At 37.0% G+C, this 15,608-nt stretch overlaps 3 protein-coding genes and 1 long non-coding RNA gene across 5 annotated transcripts in view; 3 read left to right on the plus strand and 1 right to left on the minus strand.

The window, feature by feature from the left end:
* Nucleotides 1-27: 27 nt before the first annotated feature.
* lactb (lactamase, beta) lies at nucleotides 28-6,189 on the plus strand. Of its 2 annotated transcripts, none has more exons than XM_060887168.1 (6): nucleotides 28-461; nucleotides 1,391-1,457; nucleotides 1,528-1,718; nucleotides 2,650-2,962; nucleotides 3,748-3,913; nucleotides 4,687-6,189. In XM_060887168.1, the coding sequence occupies exons 1-6, from the start codon at nucleotides 138-140 to the stop codon at nucleotides 5,207-5,209; spliced, it is 1,584 nt and encodes a 527-aa protein (XP_060743151.1). In that variant the 5' UTR covers nucleotides 28-137; the 3' UTR covers nucleotides 5,210-6,189. The 2 variants fall into 2 exon arrangements, with proteins under 2 accessions (XP_060743151.1, XP_060743152.1); XM_060887169.1 differs by having other exon boundaries at nucleotides 28-455.
* Nucleotides 6,152-11,621, minus strand: LOC132857170 (pro-neuregulin-4, membrane-bound isoform-like). The gene is made up of 5 exons (XM_060887170.1): nucleotides 11,561-11,621; nucleotides 11,057-11,123; nucleotides 9,477-9,570; nucleotides 7,013-7,165; nucleotides 6,152-6,711 (listed from the first exon to the last, which is right to left on the minus strand). Exons 2-5 carry the CDS (start codon nucleotides 11,064-11,066, stop codon nucleotides 6,648-6,650), a joined length of 321 nt encoding a protein of 106 aa, XP_060743153.1. The 5' UTR covers nucleotides 11,067-11,123; nucleotides 11,561-11,621; the 3' UTR covers nucleotides 6,152-6,647.
* LOC132857171 (uncharacterized) lies at nucleotides 6,772-7,889 on the plus strand. Its single transcript, XR_009649498.1, has 3 exons — nucleotides 6,772-6,942; nucleotides 7,019-7,232; nucleotides 7,400-7,889. It is a non-coding gene; the product is annotated as an uncharacterized LOC132857171 (long non-coding RNA).
* Nucleotides 11,622-13,745: 2,124 nt separating the features above from the next.
* tmem266 (transmembrane protein 266) overlaps nucleotides 13,746-15,608 on the plus strand; it is a 45,017-nt gene continuing 43,154 nt past the window's right edge. Inside the window, exon 1 of the mRNA XM_060887019.1 lies at nucleotides 13,746-13,970. The gene's annotated coding sequence lies outside the window, so the exon portion shown is untranslated. The remainder of the gene's footprint in view (nucleotides 13,971-15,608) is intronic.

Here is a 15,608-nt window from a genome sequence, read left to right on the forward strand (position 1 = left end):
ATCCATTTCGGCACCCTTTATTGTAGCTAGCTTCATGTATCCTCTTTGTTGTGAATATTTATTTTGACTTACTCGTAAACAGAGTATAACCTTTTTATTATTATTATTATAGTTGTTATTACTGCACATGTTTAGAGATGTCCCGGTTGTTAAGTTTATACCGGTGTAAACAGAGCCGAGGCTCTTCCTCCTGCTGGTCTTGGGTTCAGCAGCACAGTCCACAACAGAAGAGTCCACACAGGACCCTGACACTAACACGGAGGATTTTCCACACTAATAATGGTGGAAAACGACATATTTGGGCATTAGGCATTGGGACAGGGGTTTTGTTAGCTTTAGGACTGAAATATCACGTTTATAGTCGTGAGCGTTGTGAGTGTGAGGAAACAGTAAACTCTTACAGTAACTACAGAACAGCTAAAGAAATCAGCCGAGACCTCCTTCAGAGGATAAAGGTAAAGGTATCATCACGCTAACTTTACTATATTAATCTGCCCAACTATAGCCAAATGATCTAAATGACTACAGCATTTGGCAGACGCCCTTATCCAGAGTGACTTACATTATCTCGTTTTTCTCTCTCTCATCTCATTTTTATTTTCCTCCTTATCTTGTTTCCCCATTATCTCGTTTTCTCTCCCATTATCTCGTTTTTATTTTCCCCTTATCTCGTTTTTCTCTCTCTCATTATCTCGTTTTTATTTTCCCCATATCTTGTTTTTCTCTCTCCCATTATCTCGTTTCTATTTTCCCCTTATCTCGTTTTTCTCTCTCTCTCATTATCTCTTTTTTATTTTCCCCTTATCTTGTTTTCTCTCTCATTATCTCGTTTTTCTCTCTCTCATCTCTTTTTTATTTTCCCCTTATCTCGTTTTTCTCTCATTATCTCGTTTTTCTCTCTCTCATTATCTCTTTTTTATTTTCCCCCTTATCTTGTTTTTCTCTCTCATTATCTTGTTTTTATTTCCCCCATAATCTCGTTTTTCTCCCTCATTATCCCGTTTCTCATTATCTCATTTCCCCCTGGAACTGGATTTTTTTTCTCCCCATAAAAAACTATTTGCTCAGGTTCCTTTAAAAAAGAAAAACCCTGAGTTTAATAGCTCGTAAGCACAATAAAGTTATCTTATTTGATAGAGAATGTATTCAGTGTAATGTAGCCCTTTTTTGTGCTGCCCTGTTGCCATTAAAAACAAAAGCCTGCGAAGCAATCACATGGTAAGGAAATGTACCCACTCCCCCCGTCAGATTCCCTCGTTTAAATGAGTGATGTGAGTAGTTACTGATTTGCAAGTGAAACTATGTTGAACCACGTTGTCAAAATTATGCACTCTTTCCTTTTGCAGTAATTATTAACTTTTTAACACAACAGTGTGCTGTTTGCTAACAGGATGAAGTTGGAGCTCCTGGCCTGGTCATTGGAGTTTCTGTAGATGGTACTCAAGTGTGGAGTGAAGGTATGTAGGTATCAGTGCTTCGTCACGTTCTGTTCAGGTTATTACATCTGATATAGATGTGTTTCCTCAGGCATAGGGTATGCTGACTTGGAGAACAGAGTGCCTTGTGATGGGAGCACTGTAATGAGGATTGCTAGCATCAGTAAATCTCTGACTGCAGCTGCTGTTGCTCGAGTGTGGGAGAATGGAAAGCTTGATCTAGATGCTCCGGTTCAAAAATACGTGCCTGAGTTTCCTGAAAAACAGTTCGAGGGAAAGGATGTAAGATACAACTTTTAAAAATTATTTTGAATGAAACTGAATAAAAATATATATAGTTAAAATAAATAAATAACTAAATAGAATACTTGATTTTGATTGGTCATAATGTGGTACTTTCCAATAACAGTAGCTCAGTACTTGTGTGGTGGATGATCCATGTAAAGAGCTTTTAAAGATGGGTATTTAAGGCAGAAAATGTTTTAACAGTTGGTTTGGTGAAGCTTTTTGTGTATTCAGCTATTTTAAAGGAGTCTCAAGTGTCTGCACTTTTTAACAGTCAAAAGCTGTGTTTTCTCCAAAACATAAAAAATTTATGGTCTATTCACTGTCCAGTGTCTGATCTCATTTTCTTAACATCTACGGCTCAGGTTATCCAGCCGTAGATCATGACGACCCTCAGTGATCAATACTAAGCCTGACAGATAGGGAAATTTAATAAAAATGTGGAATCCCAGGAGCTGTGAGTCTTCCGATTTCCGACTTCAGAGTTCCGACTGCTGAGTTTAATGTTACGTGTCCCGATAAAAAATTCCACCGAATTCCAACTTCCGACTTAATCTAAATTTAGACTTACTAGTTCCGTCTTACGCCTTCAAATTTCGATTTACAGGTTTTGAATTTTCAACTTGTAAAAATAACTGGGATTTGTTTCTAAACTCAGAATCTAAAATTGCAAATTCGGTGAGATCCAACTTTGTTTTGTGGACTATTAAATAAAATGTATGGATTTTTTTCTTTAGTTGTTATAAAATTGCCACGTTGTTGTGGTATGAGAGGAGTTAAAGACTTTGACATTTTGTCCTTGGTAATGGATCGTACCTCAGCACACCACACCATTGCTGATTATTATTGCTTTCAGGTTTGTGTTAAATCAAAGGATAAATGAATTTCTTTTAACAAGATCAATTGATTTGGTGTTTGCTTAAACCAGATAACGATAACCCCACGACTGCTGCTGTCTCACCTGAGTGGTATCCGTCACTACGAAAAAGACTCCAAGAAAGTGAGGGACGAAAAAGCAAAACGTCTACAGAAACCGCCAGAGAAAAAAGAAGACGAAAAAAGTTCTGACGAAACCGAAGAAAAATCCACACAGCAGAATAACAGAACAAAAAGCAAAGATGCAAAGCATAGTAAAAAGAAGAAAGAGTTTGAGAAGGAGGAGTACTACCTCAAAGACAGCTTCGACAGTGTTATCCAGGCCTTAGACCTCTTTAAGGATGATCCACTTATTTTCGAGCCAGGTGAGCACTCGCTACAAAATGAAGTGTTTATGACGTCATTGGATTTGGTCTCTGTGGATAATGCATAAAGAAGTACTGCAGTTACTATGTTTTAGTTTTATTTTATTTATGCATCCTGCTTCACATACTTTTTATTTGGAAACTGTTCAACTTCTGATGTTTTGAGAATAATGATAACAAATAAATAGTTAAAATAATTGCCCAATAAATCATACCAATATTTGGATGCCATAGTATTTGGCAAAATTGTGCAACCGTTATTTAAATTTCCGAAAAACTGTGAAAACATCTAGCACATTGGTTTAGAGTTTAGCACATTAACCTTACACCTCATAACCAGTTTGAGCCTCCGTGGCTGTCACTGGAAAAGCTACAGGTAGATATGTGTCATGATTCAGCCCGGACTTTTGGCCATGTGCTATTGTTGTCGTCACGTGTCTGCCCCGCCTTCGTCTGCTCCTCCCTGTCACCACACCTGCTTCTCATTGTCATCATTGTCTTTATTGTATTTAAGTGAGCCGCGTTGCTGAATGCAGCGCGGAATCATTAGTTACGTCTACCCCTCGTCATGTTTAGTCTTTGTTAAATGGCGTTATTAGTATTGTTTCAGTTATCGTTATTTTGTCTTTGTCTTCTTTATTTATTAAACCCCATCATTTGAAGCTATCCTTCCTGTCTCCTTCCATCCCGGTTGTGACAATATGGCTTGCTTTGATTTGCTAGTCTAACTACAGGTAATATATAAACATCATGTAATATATGAACTTTTTGTTTGTTTTCTGTAGGCACTACATTCTTATACTCTACTCATGCATTTACTTTGCTGAGCGCTGTGCTGGAGAGAGCAGCAGGTCAGCGCTTCCTGGACCTCATGATGAACATGTTCCGCGAATTAGGCATGCTTAACACCGTGCCAGACGAGAACGACCCCATTATCTACAACCGCTCCAGGTAATCTGGGGTTCCTCCTTAAGAAGGATTATATGTCTCATGTTTAATAATTAGCTTCTATGTTGTAATTCTCAGCATGATGCTGCATTTGAAAAAAGGTCATAACTTGTCATTTCCAACTAGAAAAAAAACAACAAATAAAGGACCCCGATAGATAGATAGATTCTTTATTCTCATTGCACGGGGTACAATGAAATTAAGTGTTCGACCTTATGGTGCATGTTAAGTTTAAATAATGTTAAGGGATTGCACATTCAATGTCTTCTGTACAGATTTGTGTTTGGGAATAAATATATATGAGGTAGGAGTCTATGAAATATGTAGACGTTAGTGTGTGTGGTGATGAACATTCAGTGATGGTGTTTTTTGGTGTTCAGTACTATAAAGGCTCTGGGGTAGAAACTGTTTCTGAGTCCGTTTATATATATATAAAGTATTATAATAGTCCGTTCAAATATATAAGTATTTGCTTTAAATCTGTGAACATACAGACATCACAGTTAGCTGGCTAGCTTGGTGCTAACAAAAGTCCAACATGAAGGAGTCCATGATTTGTTTAGCTCCCCGATTTTGTAGCTCGAAAGCACAAATGGGGAGAAAAAGAAATTAAACTGACAAAAATGTTGATATCCTATTCTGGACAATGTAAGTGGTAATTGCAAATTTAGGATTTAATGTCAGTCTTGTAGCTATTTCCATGTATACTACCTGTCAAAGTGGTTGCTATGGCCTCATTTTATTTGCTTGCATTTATTATTTATACCCTCCGGCAGGTATTACCATTGGAATAAAAAGGGGCGCATTGTGAACTGCCCCTATGTGGACAACTCTTATAAATGGGCTGGAGGAGGATTTCTGTCCACGGTTGGCGATCTGCTGCTTTTTGGTAATGCCATGCTCTACAGCTATCAGCTAGTGGACATGACGGACACAAGCGGCCTCCTGCCAGGCTTCCTCAAACCCCTCACGGCCAAAGCTCTGTGGGCTCCTGTGGATAAAACTGAGGTTTCATGGGATAAAGATGGCCGTTATGCTCAGGGCTGGGCGGTGGTGGAGAAGCTGCAGAGGTATGGGCAGTGTCGCACGCGCAGGCACTACGTCTCACACACGGGAGGTGCTGTAGGGGCAAGTAGTGTTTTATTGGTGTTACCCAGCGAGAGACCGAAGGCTCCAGGACAGAAAGCGACTCCCCCTCAGGGGGTGGTAGTGGCCATCATGACAAATATGCAGTCTGTAGGACTCTGTAAAACTGCACTGAAGATTGCACATGAGTTTGAGAAAGCCAGAGGCAGCTAAAGAGGGAGTATCGGGGTAGAGTTTTATAAGTCATTTACATCTGTTATAGATTTCATATCATAATGCTGCCCTGTGCACTTTGTTTACAGTGTTAAGCAATGAATATGAGTGAAGTGTACACACAATGTAAATCATTTCTTTGTATTGTGAGATATGAATCTTTTTTTATATGAATTGTATATCAAATTGTATAATTAAATAAATGCTAAATGTTTGTTACATTCTCTGTTTATGTTTATCTGGTAAGAAAGAATAGCAATCATAGTATGAAAAGAGGTCCTAAATGTCCTCTTAACTGGTGTGTGTTAATGACCCCACTAGAGGGAGACTCTGCTCCTGAATCTTCCTAACAAGTTCAGAACTTTTTTTTAAATTAAACAGAGATTATTATTTACGTTACATGTACACCAAAATTCTGGATCCACACATAACATCTGGGATTATTTTTCTTTATAAATAGAAGGTTTTAAAATTAAAAATGTTGAAATATTTGAAAACGTATGCTCAATATAATATATATAAAAATATATTTCATGCATAATCTCTTGGATTAATGTATGTGTTGAAAAGACACTGAGGGATTTGATCTAAAATGAATCATAATGTTTCACACAAACTTGTGAAATTCATGTAAACTGTCATTAAATCAAAAATGGGGGATTTATAAAATACTAAGAAAACTCTGAAATTAAGTGAATGTGAATTTTCACTAGTGCTCTCAGACCTTTTGTACATACAAACACACACACACATATATATAAAACAAGAAACAAACCCAAGAAACAAATCTAAGGCAAAATGTTATTATAAAATTTTATTATGGCCATAGATATTCTAGTATTGTTTTAGGATTTGGAAAGAAACAACCTCTTTAATCTCATCCGAGCTTGTTAATATGCATTGTCTTTATTTTACTCAAATAACCAGGAATAAACACATGCGTATATTAATACTGCTAGAACTTTATTTTCTTGACATGAAAAACTGTACAGAGTGTTTTAAATCATTACATTTATAGAGTATTTGATTTCTTTTAACTGTCAGAATGAAGAGTAGAGTATAAAATGTATTACATGGTTTGGTCTGTATTTGAGCCTGTATAAGAATTAGCCTTTTTGTTTTTATTTTCTATATCTTTATGTTCTGTATCTTCATTGTTCTATATGTGCGTAAATTTAAAAAAAATTGTTGATATTTTCCAGAGTTTTATATTGGCAGTAGGTTCAAACCGACAAGAATAATAACATTATTTTTGAAATGTTTTACATTATTCCAACATTTTCCTTATCTGGAATATAAAGTTATTTTGACACAAATTCTTTTTGGGGAAAAAAATGTATTGGAAAATAACTATTTACATGTGTTCATTTAAATATAAAGAAAGTATTTAAAAAACACAATGCCTTTGATGTCAGTTTATATCATTCATTGGAATCAGTCATATTGCTCCTTGCTGGGATTTTGATCCGGCCTTTGTACTTCCTGGTTCTTTCATTCGCACTCTGAAAGGAAAAATATATCCTGAATTAATTTATGGCTTTGTGTAAAAGCCAGATTTAGAAACAGAACTTAAGCAAACATGCTAAGATGTGTTCTGTAACAGCAAGATGTTCATTTAAACACATCTGGCAGTTTTAATATGATTACACAATGCAAATTATTACAATCATGTTGCTATGATGAAATTATTACACATCTGTTGCTATGAGGAAAACTATAATATCGAAACATATGTGAGTAATGACTTTGGCGTTGTCAATTATTTTTAAGAACTTCAGTAGTGACATTTTGGTTGACGCTCACTTGCAGATGCAGTAGATGACAACAGCCAGTACCAGCAGGATGAGGATGAGGAGGATGACTATTGCAGCGATCATGCCTGTCTCATGACTGTTGTCTGATAGGAGCTCCAGTTGGAACTGCTCACACCTTCTACCTACATAGCTGTCATTGCATCTGCAAGGAAAAGAGATCTAATTAGCTCATGCTATATGAGTGACAGCAATAGAATTTGTACATAAAGGTAAAAAACTGTTATACAGTAGATGTTACATAAGATCTAATGAAGTGTGTATGATGTCGTCTTTATGTGAAGAACAGTGGGTTATATAAAATATCATAGCAAAGAACCTGTGATAACGTATTAGATAATGAGATAATTTGATTAGTAATTATGTTTAATTGTTCCAGAGAAATGTTGCTGATGATACAGTTCTACACAGCTGTGATTGAGTCAGTCCTGTGTACATCCATTACAGTCTGGTTTGGTTCAGCCACCAATCATTAGGCTGCAACAGACTGTTAAAACATCTGAGAGGATTATTGGTGTGTTCCTTCCCAACCTACAGGACTTGTACAACTGCAGGGTGAAGAAACGGGCAGGTAACATCATCAAAGACCCCCCCACCCTGGACACAGTCTGTTTGCTCTTCTGCCATCAGGCAGACGCTATAAATCACTACGCACTAAAGCATCTAGTCCCAAGAATAGTTTCTTCTCATACAGTATCTATTTTGAACAACTAGCACACCCAAACTTACATATCCTGTCTGTTAAAGTGCAATAATCTATAGTGTAATATCAGATTACTAGAATCCATGTAAATAAATATTATATTTTTTAAATGTTCTATAAAAGTATTCACAGTTGCAATATACAGTAATTACTAGGTACATTAGTAAAGGACATCTTGTATATTATTTATATTTTTATCTTTTTACCCTTTAGTCTATGTTTATATATGTATACACTATGTTTAGGAGAGCTCCTGTAACCGCAACAAATTCCTCATGTGTGTGAGCACACTTGGTGAATAAAGCTGATTCTTCTTCTTCTTCTTTCGGCTTTTCCCTTCAGGGGTCGCCACAGCGAATCATCTCTCTCCACCTAACCCTATTTTCTGCATCCTCAACACTTGAATAAAGCTGATTCTGATTCTGGAAAAATAATTATTATTATAGTTATTTTTTTTATTCGAATATTAATTAGTATATTACTGTCACTCTTCCTCGCTCACTTTCAGTAACCACTTTATCAGAGTCACAGTGGATCCAGAGCCTATCCTGTGTAATACACACTGGATGGGACATCACAGTCCATCGCAGAGCACTATGCACACACACATTCACGTTCAGTCAATTAATCTGAGTCAGTCCATGTCCTGGCAACGTTTTAGGTAGGTGGAAGTAAACCAGAGAACCCAGAGTAACCTCATGTGGAAATGGGGTGAACTCGCATAGAAACTGCAAGCAGGCAGTAACTTAAGCACTGGATCAAAACTTTCCTATATAAATATATATATATATATATATATATATATATATATATATATATATATATATATATATATATATATACAGTATATGGTGTTTTTGCACATGCAGGCCAACACTTTACATTCAGTTATCTTACAATGAAGCGGGGAAGAGATCATTAATGGATTCTTACACATTTAAGAATGCTTTTATACATTATATCTAAGAGCTAACGTCAAGCCACGCTAGATGACGTGTTTCAAAAGCTCGTATTTCATCTGCGCTGTTACTGTATATATATATCCAACCTAGATCAATACTTTGGTTTGTAGCAAGCGCACTGAACTAAACATACTTCACAAATATAAGTGCTGTCAAAAACAGTATTTAGCATGTTTGTTCTGCAGTTTTGGGGATGTGGGTTTGATTCGCACGTCTGACCTGAGTGTGAATGGGATTTGCATGTTCTTCCTGTGCTTCAGGGGTTTCCTCCATGTACTCTGGTGTTTTCTCTCCCAGACCAAAGACTTGTGTTGTAGACTGACTGGCATATCAATCACTGAATGTGTGTGTGCGATTGTGCCATGGGATATTTTGTCATTCCATCCAGGGCATCCTTTCCTTGTGCTCTGAGTCCACTGGAATAGACTCCCAGTTTCTTGTAACCCTGTGTAGTATAAATGGTATAGAAAATAGATGGCTGGACTAATGTCTAAGAACAAGGCTTTGGCCTTATATTTAGCCATTGTTATATTTAGCCACTGTGTCACCATGCTGCAAAAATAGCATGGATATTGCATATCCTAGGCTTTCTAGCTATATACCACTGAAATAGATCTCAGACAATTGGTGTAATTGCTGAATGGAAGCAGATTAGATTGCCCTGTGGTGTGAAATGGGTTTAGGAGGTGCCATTGAGGTTAATACATTTCAGCTATTACTTTAAAGTTTATCTTGACCTATGGTCAAAATCTTTTGCAAACCCAAGGTCTAGAAACTACAACTGTACTTACACACAAGTGAGTGTGGACATAGAGGGTATTTTGAAGCATTTTCCTCCATTCATGCAAAAGGATGCATCTGATTCAGTGCAAGGCTCACCATGATCTAAAAAAAGAGTAAAAGAACAAATCATAAGTCTAGATTTATTTAATTGCTGCTGTCATGTTTTTGTCTGATAGCAACAACAACAACAACAAAAAAAAACAGCACATGATGCATTAGAATGTAACAAAATGTATTGTACAATTGTGTGCAAAGGTTTTTAGCAAGCTCAAATTGTGCATCCCTGTTGACATGGTCTAGTTATATATACATATATATATATATGTATATATATATATATATATATATATATATATATATATATATATATATATATATATATATATTATATTTATATAGAATATAGTATAATAAAGTATTACTATGTTTAGGGATACCATTAAGAATAGACAAAAATAATGTCGATATATGCAAACTGCTGCACACAACTGTATAACACTCAATGAGCACTTTATTGGAACACTGCACTAATTCATGGTAGGGTCTCCCATTGCTCTAAAAGTAGTCTCAATTCATCGTGGCATGGATTTCACATTTCTTTGAGATTCATATTCAGTTGGACATATTTGACATCACACAAGTCCTTCAGATTTCTTGGTTGAACGTTCATGCTGTGAACTTCCCGTTCCACCACATACTAAAGGTGTTCTGCTGTATTCAGCTCTGGAGACTAGGAAGGCTACTGAAGAACACTGAACTCATTGACATGTTTGTGGAACCAGTTTGATAAAACATTTGCTTTATGACATGCTGCATTATCATGCTGGCTCCATTAGAAGATGCACATGCTCAGCGTCTACATTCAAATAGTCTGTGCCTTGCAAGCAATGATTGATTTGTCCTAACAGGCCCAAAGTGTACCAAGAAAACCTTCTCCACACTATTACACCACTTCAACCAGCCTGGTCTGTTGAGTCTATGGATTCATGCTGTTGGTGGCAAATTTATGCTGACGCTACCATCTGTGTGCCTCAGCAAAAAGTGAGATTCATCAGACCAGGTTATACTTGTCCAGATTTGGGGATCCTGTGCCCACTGCAGCCTCAGCTTTCTGTACTTGGCTCACAGACATGGAACCTGACGTGGTCTTCTACCATTGTAGTCCATCCACCACAGGGTTTGAAGTGTTGGGCATTCTGAGATATTTTTCTACTCAGGACTATTGTACAGAGTTTTTATTTGTTACTGTGTTACTGTAGCCTTTCTGTCAGCTGAAACCAGTCTGGCCATTCTCCGCTGATCTCTCTCATCAACAAGGCTCACTGAATATTTTTCTTTATTGAACCACTCTGTGTAAACTCAAAACAGTCAGTGTAGAGATCTGAGTTTGAGCACAATCATCGCCACAGTCAAAATCACTCAGATCAGATTTTTCACCGTTTTTATGGATGATTTGAACATCTGAAATTTGCTGGTCTGTATCTGCATGATTTTATGCATTGCACTGCTGCCACCTGATACCTGATTAGATAACTGCATGTTCCTAATAAAGTGCCCAGGGTTAAACGTTATGCATTCTTCAGTTTACCTGACATCATTATAGTTTCTGATGAACTCGTCACGTTGGATGTAGTTATTATATCTTTTATTTCCACCTGACAAAAAAAATCATGTTCAAGCTCTTATCTCAGATTGGCCTTAAATATATTCTTTATATTGAGAACTTAAAGGACTTCACAGTCACAGTGAGGTCATGTTATAAATCAATTATTTACATACCACCAATTATACTGTATGTGAGAAATTGTACACACACAAAAACATTGCTTAGAAAAGAAAAATACTATGACTAAGTTAAAAATTTTCTACCTGTTTTGAATCACAACTATTGAGAGTCACAACTGTATGAAAATTCAGTATCTTCAAAATACACATTAGTCATCCTGAAACATATCTAAATATTTCAAGATCTTATTTTATCAAATGAGAAATTCTGACAAAAGTTTTTATAATTCTAAACATTTCTGCTAAAGTAAAAACCTATGGAAATAAAAACGCATCACAAATTGGATCACAATAGAGAATGACTTACCAGATAGAATCACTGTAGACAGGTTTCTTCAGCTTGTCTGAGTGACAAATAAAAAAGGAAAGTTTTTGTGCCAGTCATAGAAGCATTCACTGGGCGTATACGTTTAAGCCCAGAAATGTTGTGGTTGCTGTTTGTCCACATTACTAGGGTTCAGTTAACACTTCCTATCATAGGAAAAATGCAGTGTGAGCTGACAATGATCATTTGTCACATTACTTTGAAAACGTTTTAGGCATCTTCTTTTCCAAATATGCCTATTTACCTTCAAATTTGAACATTTTTTGCTATTAATCGTCTAGGATGTGTTGAATAAATGAGGGTCTTGACACAGTCTTGACACAGATCTTGGATCAGTGTGGAAACAATGCGAAATTATTTACACCATAATTTGGTCAGGTGTGGTGGATTAAAGACTGGCTTGTAATGAGACTGTACTTTAGGATTTAAGCCTGGCCAGCAGTGTCAGGTGATGCTATGACTCAGTTGTGACTGCTATGTTTAAAGAGAAGTCCTGTGAACATCACAGGTATGTATGGAATTTTAGGAAAATTCTTAAGTAAAACCGTTAGAAAGGGCAAACAACAGCTAAAATCTTTTGTGATTTAATGTGTTTTAAACACGGACATTATTGCTGCATAACTGCTAAATGGTGATTGCTTTTATCAAATTAAAACAAACAAACAATTTTAAAACAAAAAAAAACATTTCAATTCTGATGTCTCCATCTACAGTACATGAAATTAGGACGTAAATGTTTTAATGTTTTAATGAGTGTGCAAATGATGTAAATACACTAAGTCAAACACATTTTTAAGCAATGTGTTGTACGGGACTTTCCATCACATTCATCAAAACACCAGCTGAGGAAATACAGTATGTACTGAATGAAGAGTGTGCATTGCTCCAGTACTGTTCCTGACAGTTGTAGCATTTATGTCAATGTGTAGTGATGCTTTTCCTGCACTTATGGTAAGAATTAATTACAGCATTTTATATATTTTTCCCATTTAATTGGTTACCATCTGTATATATTGCACATATGATATGGAATTGCTACAGCATATTAAAAGTATACCCCTTCCTAAAGCCTGAATTTTAATGTGTGCAGTTAAATTATTAATTATCATTATTTGTGACATTATTTGTGAATGATATTGAAGACCAATCCACTATTTTATTATTTGATTGTATATGTTCTCCAATCAAACTAACATGAGTCAGGAGTCAGTTTATTTAAGAATGGAGGAATAACATAACATAAATTACACAACAACTCAAGTAGTGATGTTGGGTATTCCACATCTGGCATTGTGATATATTATCTAGGACACCTCACTACAATGTTAATCTTATATAATGTTAAAATGCAATCCTGGTTATCACCCTGGATGTAGAAGAGCAAAGACGTGCAAATGGTAAAATGTGTTAAAATTGTGAGGATATTGTGCATAAGAGTCCTGGATGAGCGCAGGATTGTCCTCATTATTAAAGCAGCAGTTCTTAGGTACAAGTCTACAGTATCCATATAGGAATGGCCATAGAATCAAGGATGATTAGGGGGCATAAACAGTTTTTTTGCTTATTAAAAATATCTACATCTACAGAAGCAGAAGATTAGACATCTACAGAAGCACAAGATTAGACACAAGTAAACAAAGTTGAGCATCAGGATGAACCAAGAGCATGAAAGGAGCAGCAGAAGAGTGTCAGGATCAGGCACAGATTGGGAAAGCCTCACATTAGGGCAGAGTGAAACAACAGATTGTGGTATGCCAATTCTACACTGGTTTAAGAAAAGGCAAAGGAGGAGAGTTCAAAGAAAAGAAGAAAAAAAAAACTCAGCGTTTCCCGCCAAATCACCATGGTAACGTTGACATGACGTTTACAAGCGATCACCCGTTCAGTTCTATACGAATATATATATTTATATATTTATATATAAAACACTGGACTCTGTGTTTTTAAGCTCAGTTGGACACGCGGAGTCCCCAGACTGATTGTCGGGGAAGCCCTCATTCCTCATCCTCACACTGAGCTGAGCGGGCACACAATGCCCGCCTCCTCTTCCTCCTCCTCCTCTTCCTCCTCCACCTCCTCCTCCGCGCTCACGGATGCTGCTGATGCTGATCCTCTCCGTTTACTCGCCAGCGGACTGCTCATAGCATCTCGGTAAACGATGATCGCATCACGGATCGGGCTCGATAGTCGTGCCCTTTTTTTCTCCGGAGGTGCAGAAGAAGCAGAATCAGAACGGATGCTTGGCAAGGATAACAGTAGCAGCCTACACGCAGAATCGGCTAGGCACACATCTCCATCCTCCCCCTCCTCCTCCTCCTCCTCATCCTCATCTTCAGTATTACTAGATCAAGAGAGACACGACTGAACTTCCGATGATGTATTTATCAAAAAGGTAGGTTTATTTGTTCTTAAATAGGCGACTTATTTTAGTGAGTGTGCTAATTCTTCTTTTTGCTCCTTCTCCTCCTCCTCCTCCTCCTCTTCCTCTTCTTCCTTCTTCACTACCTCCCCCTCTTATTGTACCCTTCATTGCTTTCCTCAGTAGCCGTTTGTCATCATGTTATTTCATTAAACCAGGTGACGACGTCTCAACCATGTCAGGAAGCCATGGCCTTTAGTAGCTACGCATCCTAGGCTCTTTTGCTCATTAGTGTTAATGCATTTAATCACATACACAGTTATTTGATGATTTAGGCCTTGTAAAATTAAGGATATTTACAGACATGTCTTTCATCCCTGGATATATTTTGGGTTTGGTCTGGATTTAGGGTTCACATGTGAAACTTCAGAGATGGTTTGTCACCTTAACTGAGTTGCTATAAATCATAAAGCCTGTTTATAATCAGACAAGACAAGTAAAGGTATACAAACGCTATGAATTAAAACATTGACGTATTTCGTACACCACAGAGTCCTGTTTTTGCATTTGATTTGTGCCAGCTAATGTGCAAAAGTGTGTGTATTAGTGATCAGTTGCTAAAGTTTCAGTGTGATGTGAAGGCAGGAGAGGGAGCTGTGCTAGTCTACTGCCCAGACCTGATAGTGCCACTAATAAAAATAGGTCATCTTCGTCTCTTTAAACATATTAGTCTGTACCACTTATAAAAATGGACCCCGATTTAAGGCAGAACACACATGAGAAACAAACCTTGTATGTATAAACAGTAGGATTTTAGGTTTGCTTTATAATCTGTTATGGTTGCATCAGTTGGGATGCTGGTAAATAGCAATGAAATCTAATTTTACCAATACTCAGAGCTCTCTGCATTGATAGACCTGATACTGATTTGATATCCTGCAGTAACTAAGCTGCTATGTTGCAATCACCTGAAGTTATGCAAAACACAAGGGGTGCAATGACGGTCTACTGGACTGAATACACTGATATTCAGTACAGACCTGCAAATAAAACATTTTAGACTTTATACACCTTCGATCATTTTACAGTAATTCAACTTGCCCAACAGTGCTCTGCTTCCTTAGTATTCTGCTCTCCAATTATGATCCTTAATACACATCTTGTAAATCCTGATACTATTACTGCTCATTTATATAAATGTTCAACTATATATGACTACTTGATCTTTTATAATTAAATGGACCAGTCTTTTTTTCTTCATTACTGCTCTCTGTCTCAAACTTGTTTTTATTCATCCTATGATATTGAGCTCAGTCTTGGACGCTCGGATTTCACGACTCACTAAACCTTTCATCTCAACACTTAAATAATTGAAACGAGTGGTAAACGAGTTCCATGGATGTTTATGGATGCTAGTCCAGATTGAGTTTGACAGTTTCATCACACCTAGAAGAAAGAGTGTCACACCACCAGCTCAGGCTTTGGATAAAGCTTGCTTTGCTGAAAATAGTGCTGTTTGTACAATAATATGCCACCATTTCCCTCAAGGCAGGTCTGTGATCAAACGTGACTAAAGCCTCACTCGGTGCTCACACATGCATTTTATATTGAGCGCAGTAAGAGGAAAGGAGCAAGGGGAATTCTCAGTAGGCTGATTTGACTAGAGCTCAA

Source organism: Tachysurus vachellii, chromosome 14, assembly GCF_030014155.1.
Source record: "Tachysurus vachellii isolate PV-2020 chromosome 14, HZAU_Pvac_v1, whole genome shotgun sequence".
Lineage (NCBI taxonomy): Eukaryota > Metazoa > Chordata > Actinopteri > Siluriformes > Bagridae > Tachysurus > Tachysurus vachellii.

Excerpts from the sequence above, each read along its gene's own strand:
- lactb (XM_060887168.1), top strand. The coding sequence starts at position 138 with ATGTCCCGGTTGTTAAGTTTATACCGGTGTAAACAGAGCCGAGGCTCT. Across the intron at positions 462-1,390 it reads TTCAGAGGATAAAGGTAAAG|GATGAAGTTGGAGCTCCTGG; the intron begins GTATCATCACGC and ends GTTTGCTAACAG. Across the intron at positions 3,914-4,686 it reads ATTATCTACAACCGCTCCAG|GTATTACCATTGGAATAAAA; the intron begins GTAATCTGGGGT and ends ACCCTCCGGCAG.
- LOC132857170 (XM_060887170.1), bottom strand. Across the intron at positions 7,166-9,476 it reads ATGTCCACACTCACTTGTGT|ATGCAATGACAGCTATGTAG; the intron begins GTAAGTACAGTT and ends TTTTCCTTGCAG. Across the intron at positions 6,712-7,012 it reads GTCATCTACTGCATCTGCAA|AGTGCGAATGAAAGAACCAG; the intron begins GTGAGCGTCAAC and ends TTTTCCTTTCAG.